At 37.2% G+C, this 17,553-nt stretch overlaps 1 protein-coding gene across 1 annotated transcript in view; it reads left to right on the top strand.

Annotated features, from left to right (window-relative positions):
• The window catches only part of RANBP17 (RAN binding protein 17), a 163,292-nt gene that overhangs the window by 83,535 nt on the left and 62,204 nt on the right, over positions 1-17,553 (top strand). Inside the window, exons 15-18 of the mRNA XM_087760196.1 lie at positions 886-959; positions 10,080-10,155; positions 15,211-15,300; positions 15,386-15,494. Coding sequence (XP_087616322.1) covers positions 886-959; positions 10,080-10,155; positions 15,211-15,300; positions 15,386-15,494 — 349 coding nt within the window. The remainder of the gene's footprint in view (positions 1-885; positions 960-10,079; positions 10,156-15,210; positions 15,301-15,385; positions 15,495-17,553) is intronic.

Genomic DNA, 17,553 nt, shown 5'->3' with positions numbered 1-17,553 from the left:
GAAATGAAATGTACTGACTGCTAGATCTGCGTTTAGCCCAGTCGTAAGCAAATAGCAGAGTTACTTGAGCTCAGGGTAAAGTGAGTTGGCAGAGGATCATGAAGAAATTTTGTAGTACGTCTCCCTTCTGTTTCTGAAGTTGATTTAAACCAACTAAATGTTTTTATCCAAACTAAACATTAGGCTACTAAAACTACCAGGAAGTTTTATGAAGATTACGCACTAAGGAAAAAGTATACTTGATGTGTCCTGTGCATTTGTTACTGCATCGTGACAGCAGTTTGATCTGATAGGTAGGGTGCCGGGAAAACTTGGCTGGTAATATAAGTCTTGGATCTGAAATAAAGGGGAAAAGTATACAACTACAAGTTACTTGTTTGCCAAAGCCTTTGTTCTCCATTCGCGAACACAAAAATGAATGTCTGAAGAGTACCTAATTTACCAGATTTTATGACTGGCAGTGCAAGAACTTGTAAATGCAAGCTAAAGGACAGTGTTGAATCACATCCCACTGAGGACAGAGACCAACAGGAGAATATTTTTTCCATCCCTTTGCAATTTTTTTACAATAAAACAGGTTTTTTGAATAGAGACTGTATTGCTCTGTGAACAACAAAGTGAGTTTAATGTGGAAAATTTACATCTCCTTTGTGGGAAGAAATGTAGGCAAGGACGAGTAAAAGCCTATCAGTCCCAAATTCACAAAATACTATCGGAGAGTGTATAAGCCATCTCTTAGAAATGCTTCAGCTAGGTTGGATGGACAGGCATTTGTGCCTGTACTTTTCTCATACAAAATCAAAATAGGGAAGGTTTTAGAATAAATGAAAGTGTTGGTACTTGTAAATGTCTATAATATGTTACTGTTGAAATGTTTATTTCCAGGTATATGCCCGAATGTCAGAAGTCTTAGGAATAACAGATGACAACCATGTTCTGGAAACATTTATGACAAAAATGTGAGTTTGTGCTTGGGTTCTATTCTGTATGTATTTTGTTCTGCCTTTAATGGTTACATTAATTTATTTTGTCATTAAGTTTGCTCTTTGCTAGAAATATGTCTTCCGTAAATTTTAAATATTTGAAGGAAGGGATAACCATTTTCAGAAGCACCCGTATCTTATTTTCTGAAGGTACTGCAGGCCCCTAAATAAACACTTGCAGCTAGATATGTCCTCCACAGTGCCTGCATCACCTCTGGAAATGGCTTACGGGAGAATAGAACTGCGATTTCATAGACTCTTGTTCAGTGACAGCCTGGCATAAGCAGTCCCCACCGTTGCTCACTTCTTATTCCTGGCACCCTCAGATGTCAGTGGAATTGCGTGTAAAGCTTCATGGTAATCTACAGTGGGGAGCTAAGCAAGTTAAACTAATCTTTCTTTGTTTTGGGGAGGCTCTTTTGGATTGCTTTTTGGCAAGATCTGGCAAAATCTGGCAAAATTTGCTCTGTTAAAAATACACATTCACAGAGGAGAATTTTAAGGCCTCATACTGAAGGAGACAAGGGGCATTATTATCAGCTGTCTTCTCATCTTTTGCATTTGGCAGAAAAAGATGGTGTGTTATTCTGGCAGATAAGTGTTGTGATACTTTCTCTTAACAATAATCCTAGAAAATTACTCTGGAGAAGCTACCTTTTTCCTCACGCCTCTGCTGCAGCCGCTTTCCTTGGATGCCGGCAAAACTACCAGGATTTTGTCTTTTATTACTTATGTCCTTCATGAGATTTGATAGTTTCTCCTGACTCAAAAAGAGTTTCATCTAAAATCAGTTTTGCTCTTGAAGCAAAACAAAACGGTCCCTCTGAAAAATTGTGAATATCCACTAAAAAAATCTGGGAGTCCCCAGGAGACGATGAGTTCTCTGTGTGCCTGGAGAAAGAGAAACAAGTACCTTACCTCTTTATTCTGCGGTGAGGAAGATGCTGCATCCTGTCATTTACTTCATGTCCTCTAAATCTGACTTACAGGACCTGTAAATACTTTCAGTAGAATTTGACCTACTAGAGAGGCATCTGTGCTGATGTTGCCAGGTTAGCCGTGACCTGTTCGGGCAGTATTAAACATGGCTTGTCTTTTGCTACCATGACTACCAACCCTGAGAAATAGTAGCAATTAAGACAAGGTCATTTTCTGATATGACTTAACTTCACTGTGAAACACAAGGCATAAATGCTTTGCTTCCTCAAAACCAGAAGCTGAGTGTTACACTTGCCTTAGGATAACAATAGTACCCATCAAACCTTGATATTTATCTGGAGTATGCGTTGAAGATAGGTAAATGGAGGGTGATGAATGGAAAAATACTGATGGATACTTATTGTGCAGTTTCTGGAAGCAGTCCATGTCATGGTACTAGACGGCCAGACTTCATTTTGTTGTTTCAAACTACAGTGAAACTTGAACGACTGAGGAAAAAGGGGGGAAGGGGACTGTCGTTTGGAGACCAGGTGCATCAGTTTGCTTCTCCTTTTCCACTTGTTGCTGCCATTGAGACGAAATCTCTGTTGCCTTTACCAATTGAGGAAATAACAGTATATCATGTAACAAGTTGTATGATAAGTACTACATGTGTTTAGATTGGATAGGGCTGTATTTGCACAAGTACTGTAAATTAAGAAAAAAACATAGTTAAGAGTTTTAATGTTACGTGGAAGATTTTAAAAGAACACTAGGTATGTAAAAAGCAAAAATCAGTGCTGCTTTTTAGATTACACTATATTTTTATTTTCTCTTTCCTCATGACTTACTGTATTTTCCTAAAAACATGAATTGTTCATCGATTAGATTGAAGATCAATTTCATTTTACAGAATGGATGTTACAGCTTGAAATGGACAGTTCAGTCAGTAGCTTTAAGTGTTAGCTGTGAAACCACTGTATAAACACATTCAAGTTTGTGTCAGTTAAAATAAACGAGCTTCTCCCCAGTGACAGCATGCCAATTGGAAAATCTGGGAGTGAAACCATAACATACTGATACATAATCCAAAAACTGGGGTCTGATGGGGCAATCCAGTCTGGCAGCATTTCTGGTGCTCTGTTACTGAGAATAATTTCAGCACATTCATAACAACAGTGGGCAGGATACATGACTGTGAGACCATAAGCCTTTTTCTCTTGTGGATGTAGTCAGTATTTTTAACCAGACTGTTATTTCAGAAAGTCACTAGTCTACTGTTCTGCCTTACCCTACAGATCCGTTTTTCTCTTTAAGCGGGTAAAATTTGTCATCTATTATTTCTTAATATTAGGTTAAAAGGAAACGCTAGGGAATTTTTAGTGTGCACTTTCTTGTTAAAGTGGTGGTATTCTCGTATGGTAACTGCACAACAGTGTCTGAGACTGCATAGTTTCTGGTTTGTTAATGCTGAGCATTCTGTGAAATAGAGGAGTTACGCTTGAAACACTGTTGTTGCCTGGCTAATGGCAACCGGTCTTTCAAATCAGAAAGTGTTGGAGAAAGTACCTTATTCTAACCTGCCATTAGCACTGTGAGATGATCAAAAGACAGTGTCAGGTTATTTCCTTCCATTTTGCCATTAAAGAATCCAATGAAGGATGCATGCAGGAAGCATTTTATACTTGGTGTGAGGAGTAAACATAGCAATTGAATTTATGGTAGTCAAAGAAGTTGTAGTCTACCAGGACATGTTAATTATTTTTTTGTTCTGTTGTTAGAGACTTAACCTCTTTTTGTGATAACTTACTGGTGGACACATGGAATTTCTAGTTTCCTGAAGTCCGATGTGAGCTCAGTAATGTTTAGATGGATAAATGGCGGTTTTCTTTGATATCTTGAGATTTTGAACACATTTTCTAATGAGCTGCCTTTTTCCAGATCTCTCTGTTTTCAGTAGTTCACTTTCACGTATGTAGCTTTAATCTGTTCTTTTAAATTCATTAGTAGCAGCTTTGCAGTGGAGGATTGGTGGTCAAACTCGGTGAGTTCTTTCATGAACAGAAAAAGAATTTTAAATACTTGTGTCGTAGCTACTGGTGGCTGCAGTAGCCACTGTTGAGTTTATGGATTAAAGGCTGTATGAAATAGATATTCTTCAAAGTACAGAAATATTTTGAGATTTGTCAATGTAATAGGTGTCCTTTAGACCTTCTGACTGTAGTTTAAAGTACTACTGTCACATCAGCTCCTAGACCTTTTATCACCTTTTCATTGGAAGTTAATGAATGTGCCTTTTACTGAATTCCTGTTAAACCATTTCTGAAGGGATGGAGTTTTATGTGGTCAGAATATCCATTAATGGCTGTATTTTCATCACAGTCTTACTAGAAATTTTATAGGATAGTTCTTTTAGTATCCACTGTCTTTGCTTGCTTTGACCATCACTTTATATATGGTGTATGTGTGGAAGGGGAAAGGCCAACTGAAAAAATACCTAATCTCAAATGAAATTTTTCTAATGTGCAAGGCATCTTAAGTCTTCTCAGCTGTGTTCAGTATCGTAGCAACAGAAGGGTAGGTTCAAGGAGGGATAAGCTGGGAGGAGTTATCTGAGTGTGAAGACAGGCAAGAGGGAGCAGTGGGATTTTGAAGGAGCTACTAGGGTTGCAGTGGATGACAAGGTTCTGGAGAAGGACTGTGACTTAAGGTCTCAGCCTGTCTCCTTAGACTTTCTTCTTAGCCTGTTGCCCCGAGGTGCTGGTTTTCAAAGGCACAGACTGTTCCTCCATCTCTACAGAGCTGTCCATCCTTATTGCTTCTGCTTCTTCCCGAAACAGCCCTGTCACATGTTCTTATGCCTCTTGGCCTACTGGCAAGTGGATCAAGGCCAGGACTCTGAAGGCAAAGAATGAGGCTCTGTACCCAAACCCAATAGTAGTCCTCTCCTTCCACTGCTCATCCCTTTGAGCGGTAGCTCCCTACCTGCCTTGGACCTTCCCTGTACAGGTAAGAGGCAAGGAAATATTTAGACTGGAGTAGTTTTAGTTCTACCTGCTCCCTGAGCCTGTCCTGGGCATTTGGCCGAAAGTGTCTTTTTATTTTGTCTGCAAGCACCTTTCCTTTTCTTCACTTATCCTTTGTGAGCCTCTTCTGGTTCCTTTCAATTATAATCCAATTTATGCGGAAGTGATTTATCGTGAGGTAGATTTACAAAATATTGCCCAAATATTTAGTATTTTTCATCATGATAAAATAACTGAAACATGAATGAAAGATATATATCCAAACATTGCTGTTGGATGGGTTTTGCTTTTTTTTTTTTTACTGCTGTAATGATTTCACTCTGGTGGATGCACATACACATACATATAAATAGAGAGATTTTCCATGTGACGATGTTTAAGTAATACACAAGTATAAAAAGTCTGTATCTCTGAATATTTTTCTGAACACTCATACTGATATGACTCCGTGAATCATAGTAAACTAAAACTTGGCACTTTTATTCATGACAGAATGTGCAGTTTTGTAACTATTCACCTTTGTCCAGCTCTAATGAAAAGTATATATCCAATCACTGTCATTGAGCCACAGAGAGCTTTCATTGTAAATGATGATAATCTACAAGAAATAATTAAAACATGACTGTACAGAGCTTTCTTGCCAACAAATCGCTATCTTCGTTATTACTGAAACTTAAGTACCACATAAGGAAGAGATTTTCCAAGTCTTTTTAGGAGATTTCGACGCCCATTTTTCTCGCATTTTAATGGAAATTGGATAGCAGGCACCTTAAGCAACTTTGAAAGTTTTGTTTAAAATGTATGATTATTTTTTTATCTTTATGGCTTTTAAAATGCAAATATATTTGTAATATCCTTAAGACCAAGACTATTCCTAAATTCACATGGTTCACAAACAAACAAAAACAAACCACTACACCCAAACTCGCTGATTTGCAGCAGTTGTCATTTCTTCTGGCTGGTAGCAACTTATCTTTTGCAACTGCTTGTTTGTCATATTACCAAAGCTCCTGTGCGTGGAGGTACAGTAACCTATGCATTTGCAGGTAGTATAGCATTCCAGGGATTCCTCAGCTTTATTGGGATAACATACCTGCCCGTTGCATTTCAGAGAAGGGGATCAAGGCCTCCTCTAAAGAGGATGGATGAATTCTTTGGACACTTACAAATGGCCTGTAAGCAATATTTGAGCACCTTGGCATGCAATGGTAAATGGAGAAGGCACCCACCATCCATGTGACCAAATGGATTTTCTCTCTTTGTACAGTATATACTCACCCTTCAGCACTCCCTTTTCTGTGCTGGCTGCGCTTTGCTTTTGCTTTTCTACCTTGCATCCCTGATTCTGCCTCCTCCTCTAAAATTTTCTTTTTTAAATTGCACCGCGTGTTTTTCAGTTCTCGCTTCGAAGCTGGGCATTCCACTCCTGTGCTCCAGCGGTATCATTTCCCATCCACTACTGCCACAGGAACTGCTACATCTTGTATGAAGGGCTGTCCTTTGCTGTGCACCACATGGAACTTGTAAGAGCAGTGTGATACAGTCCGTCTGTCTGAAGAGGTCTTTCTCCAAATCGTAAACTGAGGACGGGACAGGAGATTAAAGACAGTAGGATGTTTTTTGGGAAAAAAAAAAAAGTCATTAAATGGATTTAAGAGGCTGGAAGTGGATATCTATGCCCAAATATCATAATGATTCGATACATGCAAAGGATTTTGATTCTTCTGTGGATGATATGGTAACCCTTCTCCCAGAGAATTGTAAATTGGAGTCTATAATCATTATTTACCTTCCCCTTCTAGATTTTCGGTTAAAAATACAAAGCCGCTGAAAATAATACTTTCAAGTCACTGTATTAAGGGAAGAGATGTTTAGTGTGCTGAGGGAACTGCTTTAGTAAGCAGTCACGGTGACAGACAAAGTCTCATAGCAAGCTGGAGGGTTTGGAGGTTGGAAAGCTGGGAAGCTTCTTTGGTGCAGCTTTTAGAAGCTAAGGTTTTATTCTTGTCTTCTTACTAATGGCAAATGAAAAGCAAATATTTGCAAGTGTACTGGATTCTTAATGCTGTTTCATTTAAATTTTTAAAATTCTTGTAGCTTTTCAGCATGGGTCAGTGTTACTGGTGCTGGTTTTGTGTGTAGTTCCGTATTTTGATATTGGTATTGTTACCAAAATTGGAAATATTCTGCCATTTTATATTTCCACTTTCTTTGTACTTGCCTTTAAAATGTGTTCAGTGGTCATCTACCACAGATGTTTCGGTGAATTTGGCATTGGCGTAGCTTTTGATGAAGCTCTTAATTTCCATGACTTATCTGAAACTTTGTGATTGGTTCCTTTGATTCTGTTTCATTTAATTCATATTTTAAATCAATAAGCCACTTGAGAGAGAAAGAGGGAAGGACAGTAGCACTTGGATTTAAGTGCTGTCTTGCCTTGATTTCTCCAAGAGCTGTAAATTTTTCTCCCCTTTCATTCCTTGGCTCCTCTCCCTTACTTAGTGGAAAACTGCTTTTTATATTATGAGATTCCTCTCTAGATCTTTACAAATTTTCTCAGATACTCATAATGTTTTGTAGATGTTTCTCAAAATACTACGTTTTATGTGTCTTTCCTCTTGCCTGATATTGATAAGGCAGAAACAGAAATGGGAATTGCTGCAATTATAATTGAAATTTTTCAGCCTCTGCTCACCCACGAGTACTTTCTAGCTTTTATATCATTACTCCATCTTTCAGCATCCAAACACAACCGTGAACTGAAAGAATAGATGTATACAAAAGTACGCTGAATGTTGGATGAAGAGCCTTCCTTACACACTTCTAATTTTCTCTGCAAGCTGTCCCTGTGACTTCTTGTTTTTCTTTAAATGTCTTACATCTGGCTACTGAAGGACAAAGATTTCGCTCTTTTGCAAAATGGCCTTTTTATGATTTTGATATTGATGTCAAATCTGGATAGTCCAATTTCATTTGTATTGCTTTGTATGGTATATACTTGTTAAGGATTTAGTGCAACTATAAACATCTGCAGAACTCCCCATAGCAGGGATAAACTGTGAATTATGGACTTGCTAGAATGGGCTATTTCTTTAAGGCAATCTGAACCTCTGTAGCTCTTCATAGACATCTTATAAAGTAAATCAATGTTTGTTTGTAAATCTAAATTGAGGAATACTGCTTTGGTAATTGCATTATTTGCCTTTTCCTGAGCAAATAATACTAAACAGTTAGATGCTTTAAACTGCTTCTTGAGTTTATAACTTCCTGAAAAAGAGATTTAGTTTATGTGGTGTAGTGCATTCCTTAGCCTGTGAATATGTAAAAGCAATAATCAATGCTGATTTTAAGGCATTTAACATCTCTTCTTCAAGTTCTGTATTCCCAAAATTGAAATCCTGTTGCCTCAGGGTATAAATAGCTGGTACTGATTATACCTCTTACATCGTGGTCTTTCATCAATGGATCTGACAGCTTAAAGTCAGAATCATTATGCATGTTCTACAGACAAGAAAACTGAGGCATAGGAATCTGAAATTACTTATTCTTGATCACCTGGCAGTTTGAGCTACACCCTAGCAATTTGATAGCATGACCAGAAATAGGTGCAGGGCTTCTGAGCCAGCAAGTCGTGCTGCCTTTTTATTTGGATGGGCGGTGTTTCAAAAGGCTGTTGATGCCCTGTTTTTATTTCTCCAGATGAATCCAATACCAAAAACTCTGCTGTGAATCTGTCATGCAGCATTATCACCCTGTCTGGAGGAGGGGGGCATTCAACTTTCTTTTAGGTTTTGGAGCAATCGAGGGTGATGGTGGATGTCCCTAGGGCACAGTACTTGCCTTCAAAAAAGGGAACTAAGAGGAAGCAACTTGTTATAGGCTGATCAGCCCAACTTGGAGTCTCAAAGGAGTACTAGAAAAAGTTACTAGTAGTCAGTATATAATGAAGTGATAAATGCATCTGGGCTACGTGGGGGAGGGGAGAGTAATTTCTTCTGGGACTCACTGGCTGGAGTTGACAACAGAAACAGTAAGTATCAGCGATTGGGACTTCAGTAAGATGGTTGACACCGGCCTACGTGACATTCGCATAAGAAAGCTAGCAAATGACAGACCACAAGATCAGTGACTCTTAACTTATTGTCGTAACCACTTCGCATCTGAAAAAAAATTACGTTCCTCCACTTTGCTGGCTTCAATTTACCCATTTCATCTGAAGGTTAATGCCACCTCTTCACCTCCTAATAAATCTAGTAGGTGAGCACAACAGGTTCCATTCCAAGTCACTTAGGTGTCTTTGCACTGACCTGCGCACAGTGCAGAAGAAGCTGTAGAGGGTCCTGGCTCTCTGCTCCATGTCTCATGCTTAACCTGTTGGGAGGTAGTCGAGCGAGTCATCATCGCCTGGTGTTAGGTGCATCCTATAAGAGTTTGCTGTCAAAAATGGTAAGTTGTCTTATGTGGTGGTCCCCAAGGACTGATAATAGGTCTAGTGTTATCCTATATTATAATTTATGCATTGGGTCATTAATCAGAGTATGCTTCCTAAATGCCTATGTCTGAGAGGGGTTGCAATTAGGGAAATGCAGTATCCCCGATGTATCTTGACTTTAGTTAAGTGTTTGGTATAGGGAAGAGGAAAAATAGGGATTAGTGCAAGGACTGCAAGGTAGAGTTTCACTGGGAATTGGGTATATCAGTAGCTCTGTGAATTGCCCCTTAGTTTTTCTGTGCCCCATTTCTCCTATGGAAATTTTCCTAGGGAATTCGTAGCAATTTGTTTTTATCTTGTGAAGAATTGGGCAGATAAATACTACAGAAGTTAAGTGGCCAGACACTGTGTTGAAAAGTGAGTAAGATAGATGTAAGTAGGGGTAAGCCTCAGATAATTTATTTCATTATGACAGATGATAGATTTTTTTAAAGTGAATGTATTTGTTACAATATTACAAAAACGTTTGAATCTCTTGTTCAGGAAAAAGACACGGCATGTTTTTATAGCATTTTCTGTCTCATAAGTGGAAAATCCTAAGACATATCACAGAAATACATTCGTAGTATAATATGTTACTACTCTGAGCTTTTGCGTTGCACTTCTCAAAAAGAGGAAAATGTGTTATAAAATCTCACTCTCTTGTTTTGTTTATTCTAGTGTTACAAATCTTAAATACCGGGGAAGATGTGAGCCCGTGATTTCAAGAACTCTTCAGTTTCTAAATGACCTTTCTGTTGGATATCCTTTTTATTGTATATGGCATAACATATTATTTGAAAATAATAAGGTAAAAATTAATATGAGACTTTTGTTGTTTTGTATGCCACATCTTAAAACCAGTTAGGATATTAATATTTATTCATCTTGGGGTTCTTTTTATGCATAGTTTTCAAGAGGTGTGCTCATTTCCACCTACTGCTTATCAACAAAAGAGAAATCATACAACTCGATGCTTATGTCATCTATTCCATTCCTAATCTTGAAGTCAATACGATTGATGAGTTCAACAATATTGAGAACAGGATTGGTTCTACTTTGAGGATGAGTCAACTAAGATATGAAGCAAGAGTTAGACTTTAAACACAAGCCTCTTCACACGTTTTATGGTTGCCTGGTTCTAAGTTCCTCGCTGTGTCAGTGTCACCATCACTACTGATAAAACAGCCATGACTTTGCACGTGGATTTTTTTCTAGGTTCAAGTATTTTTGTGAAATTCTTGCCCAAATCATGGATGCTAACTTGCTATCTCTTGCAAACCTTTTGTATCTTGTTCTAATATTCAGTTACTTTAAAGTTGGAGAAGAACATCTGCTCTTTTAATTCTCAGTCAATTGAGCAAGAAGATTTAAAAAAAAGTAGTAGCTGGTTTTGATGTGACACAATATTTAAAGGTATACGACAGATAATAAACCACCAGAGCTCATGAAAACATTCAATATTGAAATCCTTTGCTATTTTAAAATAAAACCAACTTTTTCAGTAATTTTCTAGAGGAGATTGTTAGACTAGCAGAGGGGAAGGCACCTGGAATATGACAATTGGTATCATTTTATTTCTCCATAGAACTCTAATCATATAAGAAGAATTTTAATATACTTCTTTGGGTTGAAAGATGAGTATGTGTTTCCACGTTCCGTAAGTGAATTTTGTTTAATGAAAATCATACAATGTGTACTTCTATGTGTTTACTTGAAATACCATTAAGCAGCTAACTTGATATTTTAAATATGCATGTGTTTATGTTCTCGTGGCATCACAGAGATAGGACTGGAAAGGCCGTGAAAGTGAAACATTGCTAAGGAATTTGACAGAAACAGAAGGGGAGACGTTTATTTTATTAATAAGATTTATGAAGAGACTAATGAGCTCTCTCCTCTTTTATACTATATGCTTATTGCTTCAGTAGGATTCAGAACACTTTCAAAATAACCAAGAATTTTAACATGGTGCACCTAACTTAAAGTGCTTGCTTGTTTATGTATGTATACTTGCTGAAATAATCAGCCTCATGTTACTGCTAAAGCCAACAAGCATCTAGCATTTCATATTGTCTTCTGGAGGCTTTCAAAGGCATGTATTCACACGGTAGCTCTCAAAAATGAGAGTCAGTATAAGCTATTGGTGCAAACAATACTTTTCCAAGGCTGAAATGTCTGGATAGTTTTAGTTTTCGAATTACTCTAATTATATTTGCAATATATGAGTTTCTGCTCATGAAATAGATACAATAATACCAGGACCTAGAAGGGATGAAAAAGTAGATATTTAATAACCTAAGTTCTCTTCAAGAGTAGAATTGTGATGAAATCGTATCTTTTTTCTTTGCAGAAACTTGCTAACTGTTGCAAGAGCAGTTTAAGGATGTAAAGCAGCGCTGCCTTCATAAATACACATCTTAAACATCAGTGTGAAATGTTTAAAGACTAGTAAAAAGAGAGATTAACTAAAAACATAAATACCAAAAAATTATTCAATTACTTTTCAGTGGAAATACTTCAAACAAAAATTCTGAGAACGGTAGCTTTTCTGCTTAGATGGGTGGGGTTGTACAAAGGCAGCTTTAATGCTGGTTCACTTCACCGTGATGTTGTATTAGTTAAGTTTAAAATTGTGTTCCCTGGCAAACCATAAAAGATTTCAAAAGTATTAGACACCCACTTTTGTGCTGGAATTTAATATGCAACTTTTTATTGGAAAATAATCGTCCTTGTCTGGCAAAATCCACCATGCAATATTTCTGTTAGTAGGCATAATGCAATAAAGACAGGGAGGGCTATTTATCACTACAAATTTTGAGGATTTCAGGATTCTTTTTATTATTTTAATATATTTCTTTGGTATTAAATCAGAAAAATGATAAATTACACCTGTCGAGGCTGTTTTTCCTTTTTCCCAGAAAATGATGTACAACCCAATTTCACTGGTCATTTTGGCTTTTAAAGATATGTATTTTTTTCCTATAAAAAACTCTACCAATAGTTTTTTTTTTTAATAATAATACCGAAGTACTTTTTATTTCAAACATATGAAGTAGTTTATAACTACTTCCTGGCATTGCAAACTTTGGCCTTTTCACGTTATATTAGGGTTTTTTTAAAAGGCATTAAGTATATATTGCTTTGAAAGAGTGTATTGTTAAGATGCTGGATCCAGTGGATCAATTTTCAGTATTTGATATAGATTAAATTGTGGCTAGCCTGAAAGGTTAAAATAATAATTTATTTAATTTCAATACTTTCTTGTACGTCAGTCAGCTTCTACGCAGTCTTAGAAATTGGTATTTTTCTTTTTTTTATGTGTATAATGGTCTTTTTCTAAAGGATAATCTGGAATTAAAAGCAAACCATAATTCCAGCAACTGTACTATATAACTGGAAAAAAAAAAGAAGAAAAAACATAGGACAGTATTAACAACAAAGGCAACAAATGATTGGAGCTGGTGTCATGGTTTACATTACTTTCACAATTATTCCAGGTTTGCATATTTTGAAATATATTAGCCCAATTTGATTTCAAAGCTCAGTTATTTGAATTATAAATCATTATGTCCCTCCTAGCTGATCAGTTGTGAAATATCTTTGAATTCATTTACATAATGGAATATGTTAGTCATTCCTTTATGTCTTTGAAGCCACAGTGCTCCCTCATGCATGTTTAGCTCTTTCTAATAATTAACTTTTCCACTGTATATTTTTGTAGCAAAATAACTACAGTTTCATTGTTATTTTATGCAATAACTTGGGGTAAAATATTTATAGTCTCTCAAAAAATCTTTATCCATGTCTTTGTTAGCCTTACAGTGTTATGAAAGGCTCTCCTTTGTAACAGGGGGAAAAAAAAAAACCAAACAACTATGTGGCTTTGCAATATAAAACCAGGTAATGCTATGTCAAATGTTAGAGGTTGACAAAGGAGCGTCATCTTAAAACTGGATTAGGAGATTTTCCAATAGCAGCTGTAAAACCTATTCTTACACTTTTAACTGTTTAAAAATAATTTAATCCATTTAAAATGAAAAGGGAAATTGTTTATTCCCATAAAAATAATCGAGCTCTTCAATCAATTATGTGCAGGAATGGCAGAGTGAAGCAAGCACAAAAAAAAAAAAAGAAAACAGTAGCAATAATAAGTGTTATGAGTATTTGTTTGTAAAATCTTCTGTGTTTGTACATGACTGTGGCCACTACTCTACAGTCTAAATGATGCAGTCCTACGGCTTATTTGTTAAAGGACTTCATCAATGCCAGGGATCAACAGTGTTCAGTAAACTAATGAGTCCTACTTTTATAATACTCAATGGAGAATGTACAAGCCCATAAGTCCTTTCTTTCATTTGATGCCTTCAATGCTTATGAATGTTTCTGGGTTTTGAATTTTTCTATGGCATTCCTGAAAAAGTGTATTAGTATACTTGGATATCACAAAGCCTTTTATATCCCCATTTTACAGATGCAGGACTGAGACAGTTGAATTTAACTGACTTGCTGAGAATCATACAGCAATTTTATGTCAAATGACGGAGAAGCAGGAGTCAGAAAATCCAGGCGGTTGCTTGGGCCATTCTCTCGCTCCTTGTTTGCAAACGTCCCTCACGGCAGCAGCGGTTACCTCTGTACAAAAGCCCACAAAGATGTCAGCATGGCTCTTACTGGAATACGCAGTATTATTTCCTTTGCCCAACCCCAAATGTTTGAATCATCTGAGGCAGGGAATTGGTGTGACCTCATGCTATTAAAGATGTTCATAATTCGCACAGCTAGGAAAGGATTCAAGTTGTGAAACAAGTCTTAAGCGTCTGAACTTTAAGGGCTTCTATAACGTAGTTTTTGCAAACTCAACTTTTGATTTAATATGAGTTCTTGTGCTTTTTGAAAGAAACCTTAAGAAAAATACGATATTTCCTCAGGTGTAACTGCCTAGTAAGTCATGCTAGAATATGTGATCTGTAGAATACGTGCAGTCCGGGAAATCCGTTGCTTTTCTGTCATTTAGTCTGCGTTTCCCTGGGAGCCTTTGTGTACGAGCAGGTGCACACAGACTCAAGCTTATCCTTCTGGACCAGGGCCAGGAGCTTCAGTCAGATTGGCTTTATATTCTGTGAAGTTGAAGAAACTGGGATTCCTGTGGAAGTATCCATAGATACGTCCAAAATTCCCAGCTGTCCCACCTTGTTATGGACTTTGCTCTGGCTCTGAGACTTTGCACGTTCTGAAGAAATTTCCATTTGGTTCTTATACATCTGGCAATGCTTTGGTTAAGCGTTTAACATCGCTTAGTATGTATGAGAAGCATTTTTATCTGTTGTAACTGAAACAAATTAAATGTAATTTTTGACAGGTCTGGAAGATCACCTCTGTGATTTTGAGGCCATTACTTCAGAGCTGCTTAGGGCTGCTGCCAGTCCCATTGCCAAGTGCCAGTTGTCTTCAACACAGGCAGTTGCAAAACCACTTTTTTTTTTTTTTTTTAAACATGCTGATAACATGGGTCTATCTGGGGAAAAACCAGCACCATTTATTATCAGAAACTCTCCGTTTAATTATAAAAGTCATTTAGTTCATTTGTCTCTTTTGTGACGAGAATATATGCCATGAAAAGTAATTGCTTTAATTAATAATAGATTATGGTCTTTATAATGTTCTAAAGAATATCTTCATGACATATGTTTCTAGATGAAATTCAGATTTTTTTTTAACGTACATTTGTTGTTGTTTCAGGTAGGATTTTTTCTCACTAAAACTTCCCGAAAGTTTGTACAACCTGATAATGTCATCATCATGCTGCGAGGCTGATTTTTCCTTAACACCTGCTACTTATAGTCTCCTCAAAAAGCTTGTGAAAATAGAGGCTGTGAAATTCATGCTTCAGAATCACACGGTAAGTTTCCTTACTACATTAAAAAACATTGTGTCTAGTAAATTTTGTAGAACGCTTAACTTTTTGTATGCATATGTTTCAACAGAGCAAGCACTTCCCTTTCTTGGGCATCAGCGATAATTACAGCCTCAGTGACCTTAGGTGCCGGACAGTGTTCTACACCGCTCTCACTCGTCTTCTCATGGTAGATTTAGGTAAGGTCCTCCTCCCATGTCCCTGAGACACCTTGCTGTATTGTGTAATACTATGAACTTTTAAGGTTATTAAACCAATCAAACAGAAGTTTAATTGTACAGTAAATATGTTATAGTTGGTATTTAAATCACTGCCTATCAACTTGTGAGATTTATGGCATTCAGCGATAACGCTGTATTTGTTTGTTGCCTTCTGTTGGAGAAATAAGCAAGATGAGCTATTTTTTGCATAGAAGCACTTTTTGTATTAAGTATGAGGATTTACAACATTAAGCACTTGAGTAAGTACTTTGAGTTTTCAGGTGACATACCAATTACGCCAGAACCTTCCAGCTTCTAGTAGAAGGGTTTTTTTATTTCGCTTCTTCCTGCAAGTTCCCAATATACAAGCCCGTCCAAGTTTTAATAAAAGCATTGGCAAGAGTTCTGCAGTTCAGCCAGAAATACTTAAACATGCACTTGGGGTTACCTTTGGAAATTAGGGAGGTTAGGCATGTGTAAAACCCAGCGCACGCTTTAGTAGCTAGATGTGATAAAGGACTTGGTCACTTTGAATCCAGGCACTGCCCTTGGCCACCGGAGTCAAATGCAGAATTCTGTCTGCATGATTACCTCTCCGTTGTCTAAATGGGGAAGACTGGGCTTGTCAAAATGAACACTGAAACAAATTGTATGTTGAAGAAGCTGATGGTGAAGAATGCAGCACGTCTCAAATTGCCTCTGTTCTGATCAGAGACCCCGTTCAGAGCTGTGGGCTTTGCAGTCAGCCTTGCAGACTGCTTTCGTGAGGACGGGTGCCGAGAGGTGTTCCGAGGAGGGCCGCTGATGAGGGCCTTTAAAAAAATACGAAGGCAAATCTTTCGTGTACTCATTTCCAACCCTCATACAAGGACTTAACTAGGCGACGTGTGCAGAAGAGATTTACACAGACAGTCATAAGCCAACAGCAGTTGTTACTCCCCTTGCTGATAATGGGTGCCTGTACTGTCTGCTGCTGAACAGCGCTCAAAACTGTTAACTTCGAGGCAAGAGCGAACCGTATTTATCAGCTTTTTCTTAAAGAATGGCAACTGTGAGCTGGACCTGCGTTTACTTGCAGTTAAACTGCTTTCAGTACTGGCTCACTGTCATATAACATAAGCAATAGGTACATTTTCTAATATAAAACGGGTTACATGTGCAGTTTCAGTAACTTTTTCCTACAGGGGAAAAAAAAAGATTTGGTATAAACAAGATCACAGGTGTTAAAAATTACATCTCAAAGTAGAGGTTGTGTGAGTGTATGTCAGACAAAATGCAGGCACGTGACTTATGACTGGCTACAAGCTGATAGAGGTCGTTGTGATTCCCCTGGATTAACAGTGCTACAAGATCTGAAACGATTAGGAATATCTGGAAAAAGCATACATCAGTCTTTTGGCTATTGTCCTTTGTGTTCCTGCTGGAATAAATTTGTTTGGGTTTGAACTGGTAGAAAAGCACATCTAGAGACACAAACAGGTATAAGTTGCGTTTTAGGATCTAAATTTTAAAAGGCGTACACAAACTGTCCTTTCTGTGTGTTTGTGCAAGCATTAAATGGCAGTATTCTTACCTTGTGAATCAAAAGATATTTTCAAACTGTGCAAACTGGCATTTTTAGGCAAAAAAGCATTGTACCAATTGTCTTCTCTGAGGTTTTTTTTTTCAAATTAAATTAAGAGCTTTATATAAAATCTTTTTATATGAATGATAAACAATTTATGTGGAAAGAAAATTAAGATGAATTTTTATTGGTGGGGGCTGCTTTAAGTAATTGTTTGATTTAGAAATATTTTTGGAGATTAGTTGAATATAGGAAATTCAGAATATTTACATTTTAAACTGTGCTGCTGGAGTGACTGGCAAAATTTAGTTGTAGGAAAGAACAGTAGTATAAATTGGTATTTGCTTCCAAATGCGCTTTGGTTTCTGTTGAATTGCTTTAACTTTGTATGAATATAATTAGACTTCGAATTCCTTATGTGCCCCAGGTTGTGTTTTTAATAATTTCTTTGGCATTTAGAATTGCATCATTTTG

This window comes from Nipponia nippon, unplaced genomic scaffold (genome assembly GCF_047370975.1).
Source record: "Nipponia nippon isolate SJK-2023a ecotype South Korea unplaced genomic scaffold, ASM4737097v1 scaffold_21, whole genome shotgun sequence".
Lineage (NCBI taxonomy): Eukaryota > Metazoa > Chordata > Aves > Pelecaniformes > Threskiornithidae > Nipponia > Nipponia nippon.
This window is presented reverse-complemented; position numbering and strand designations above follow the sequence as displayed.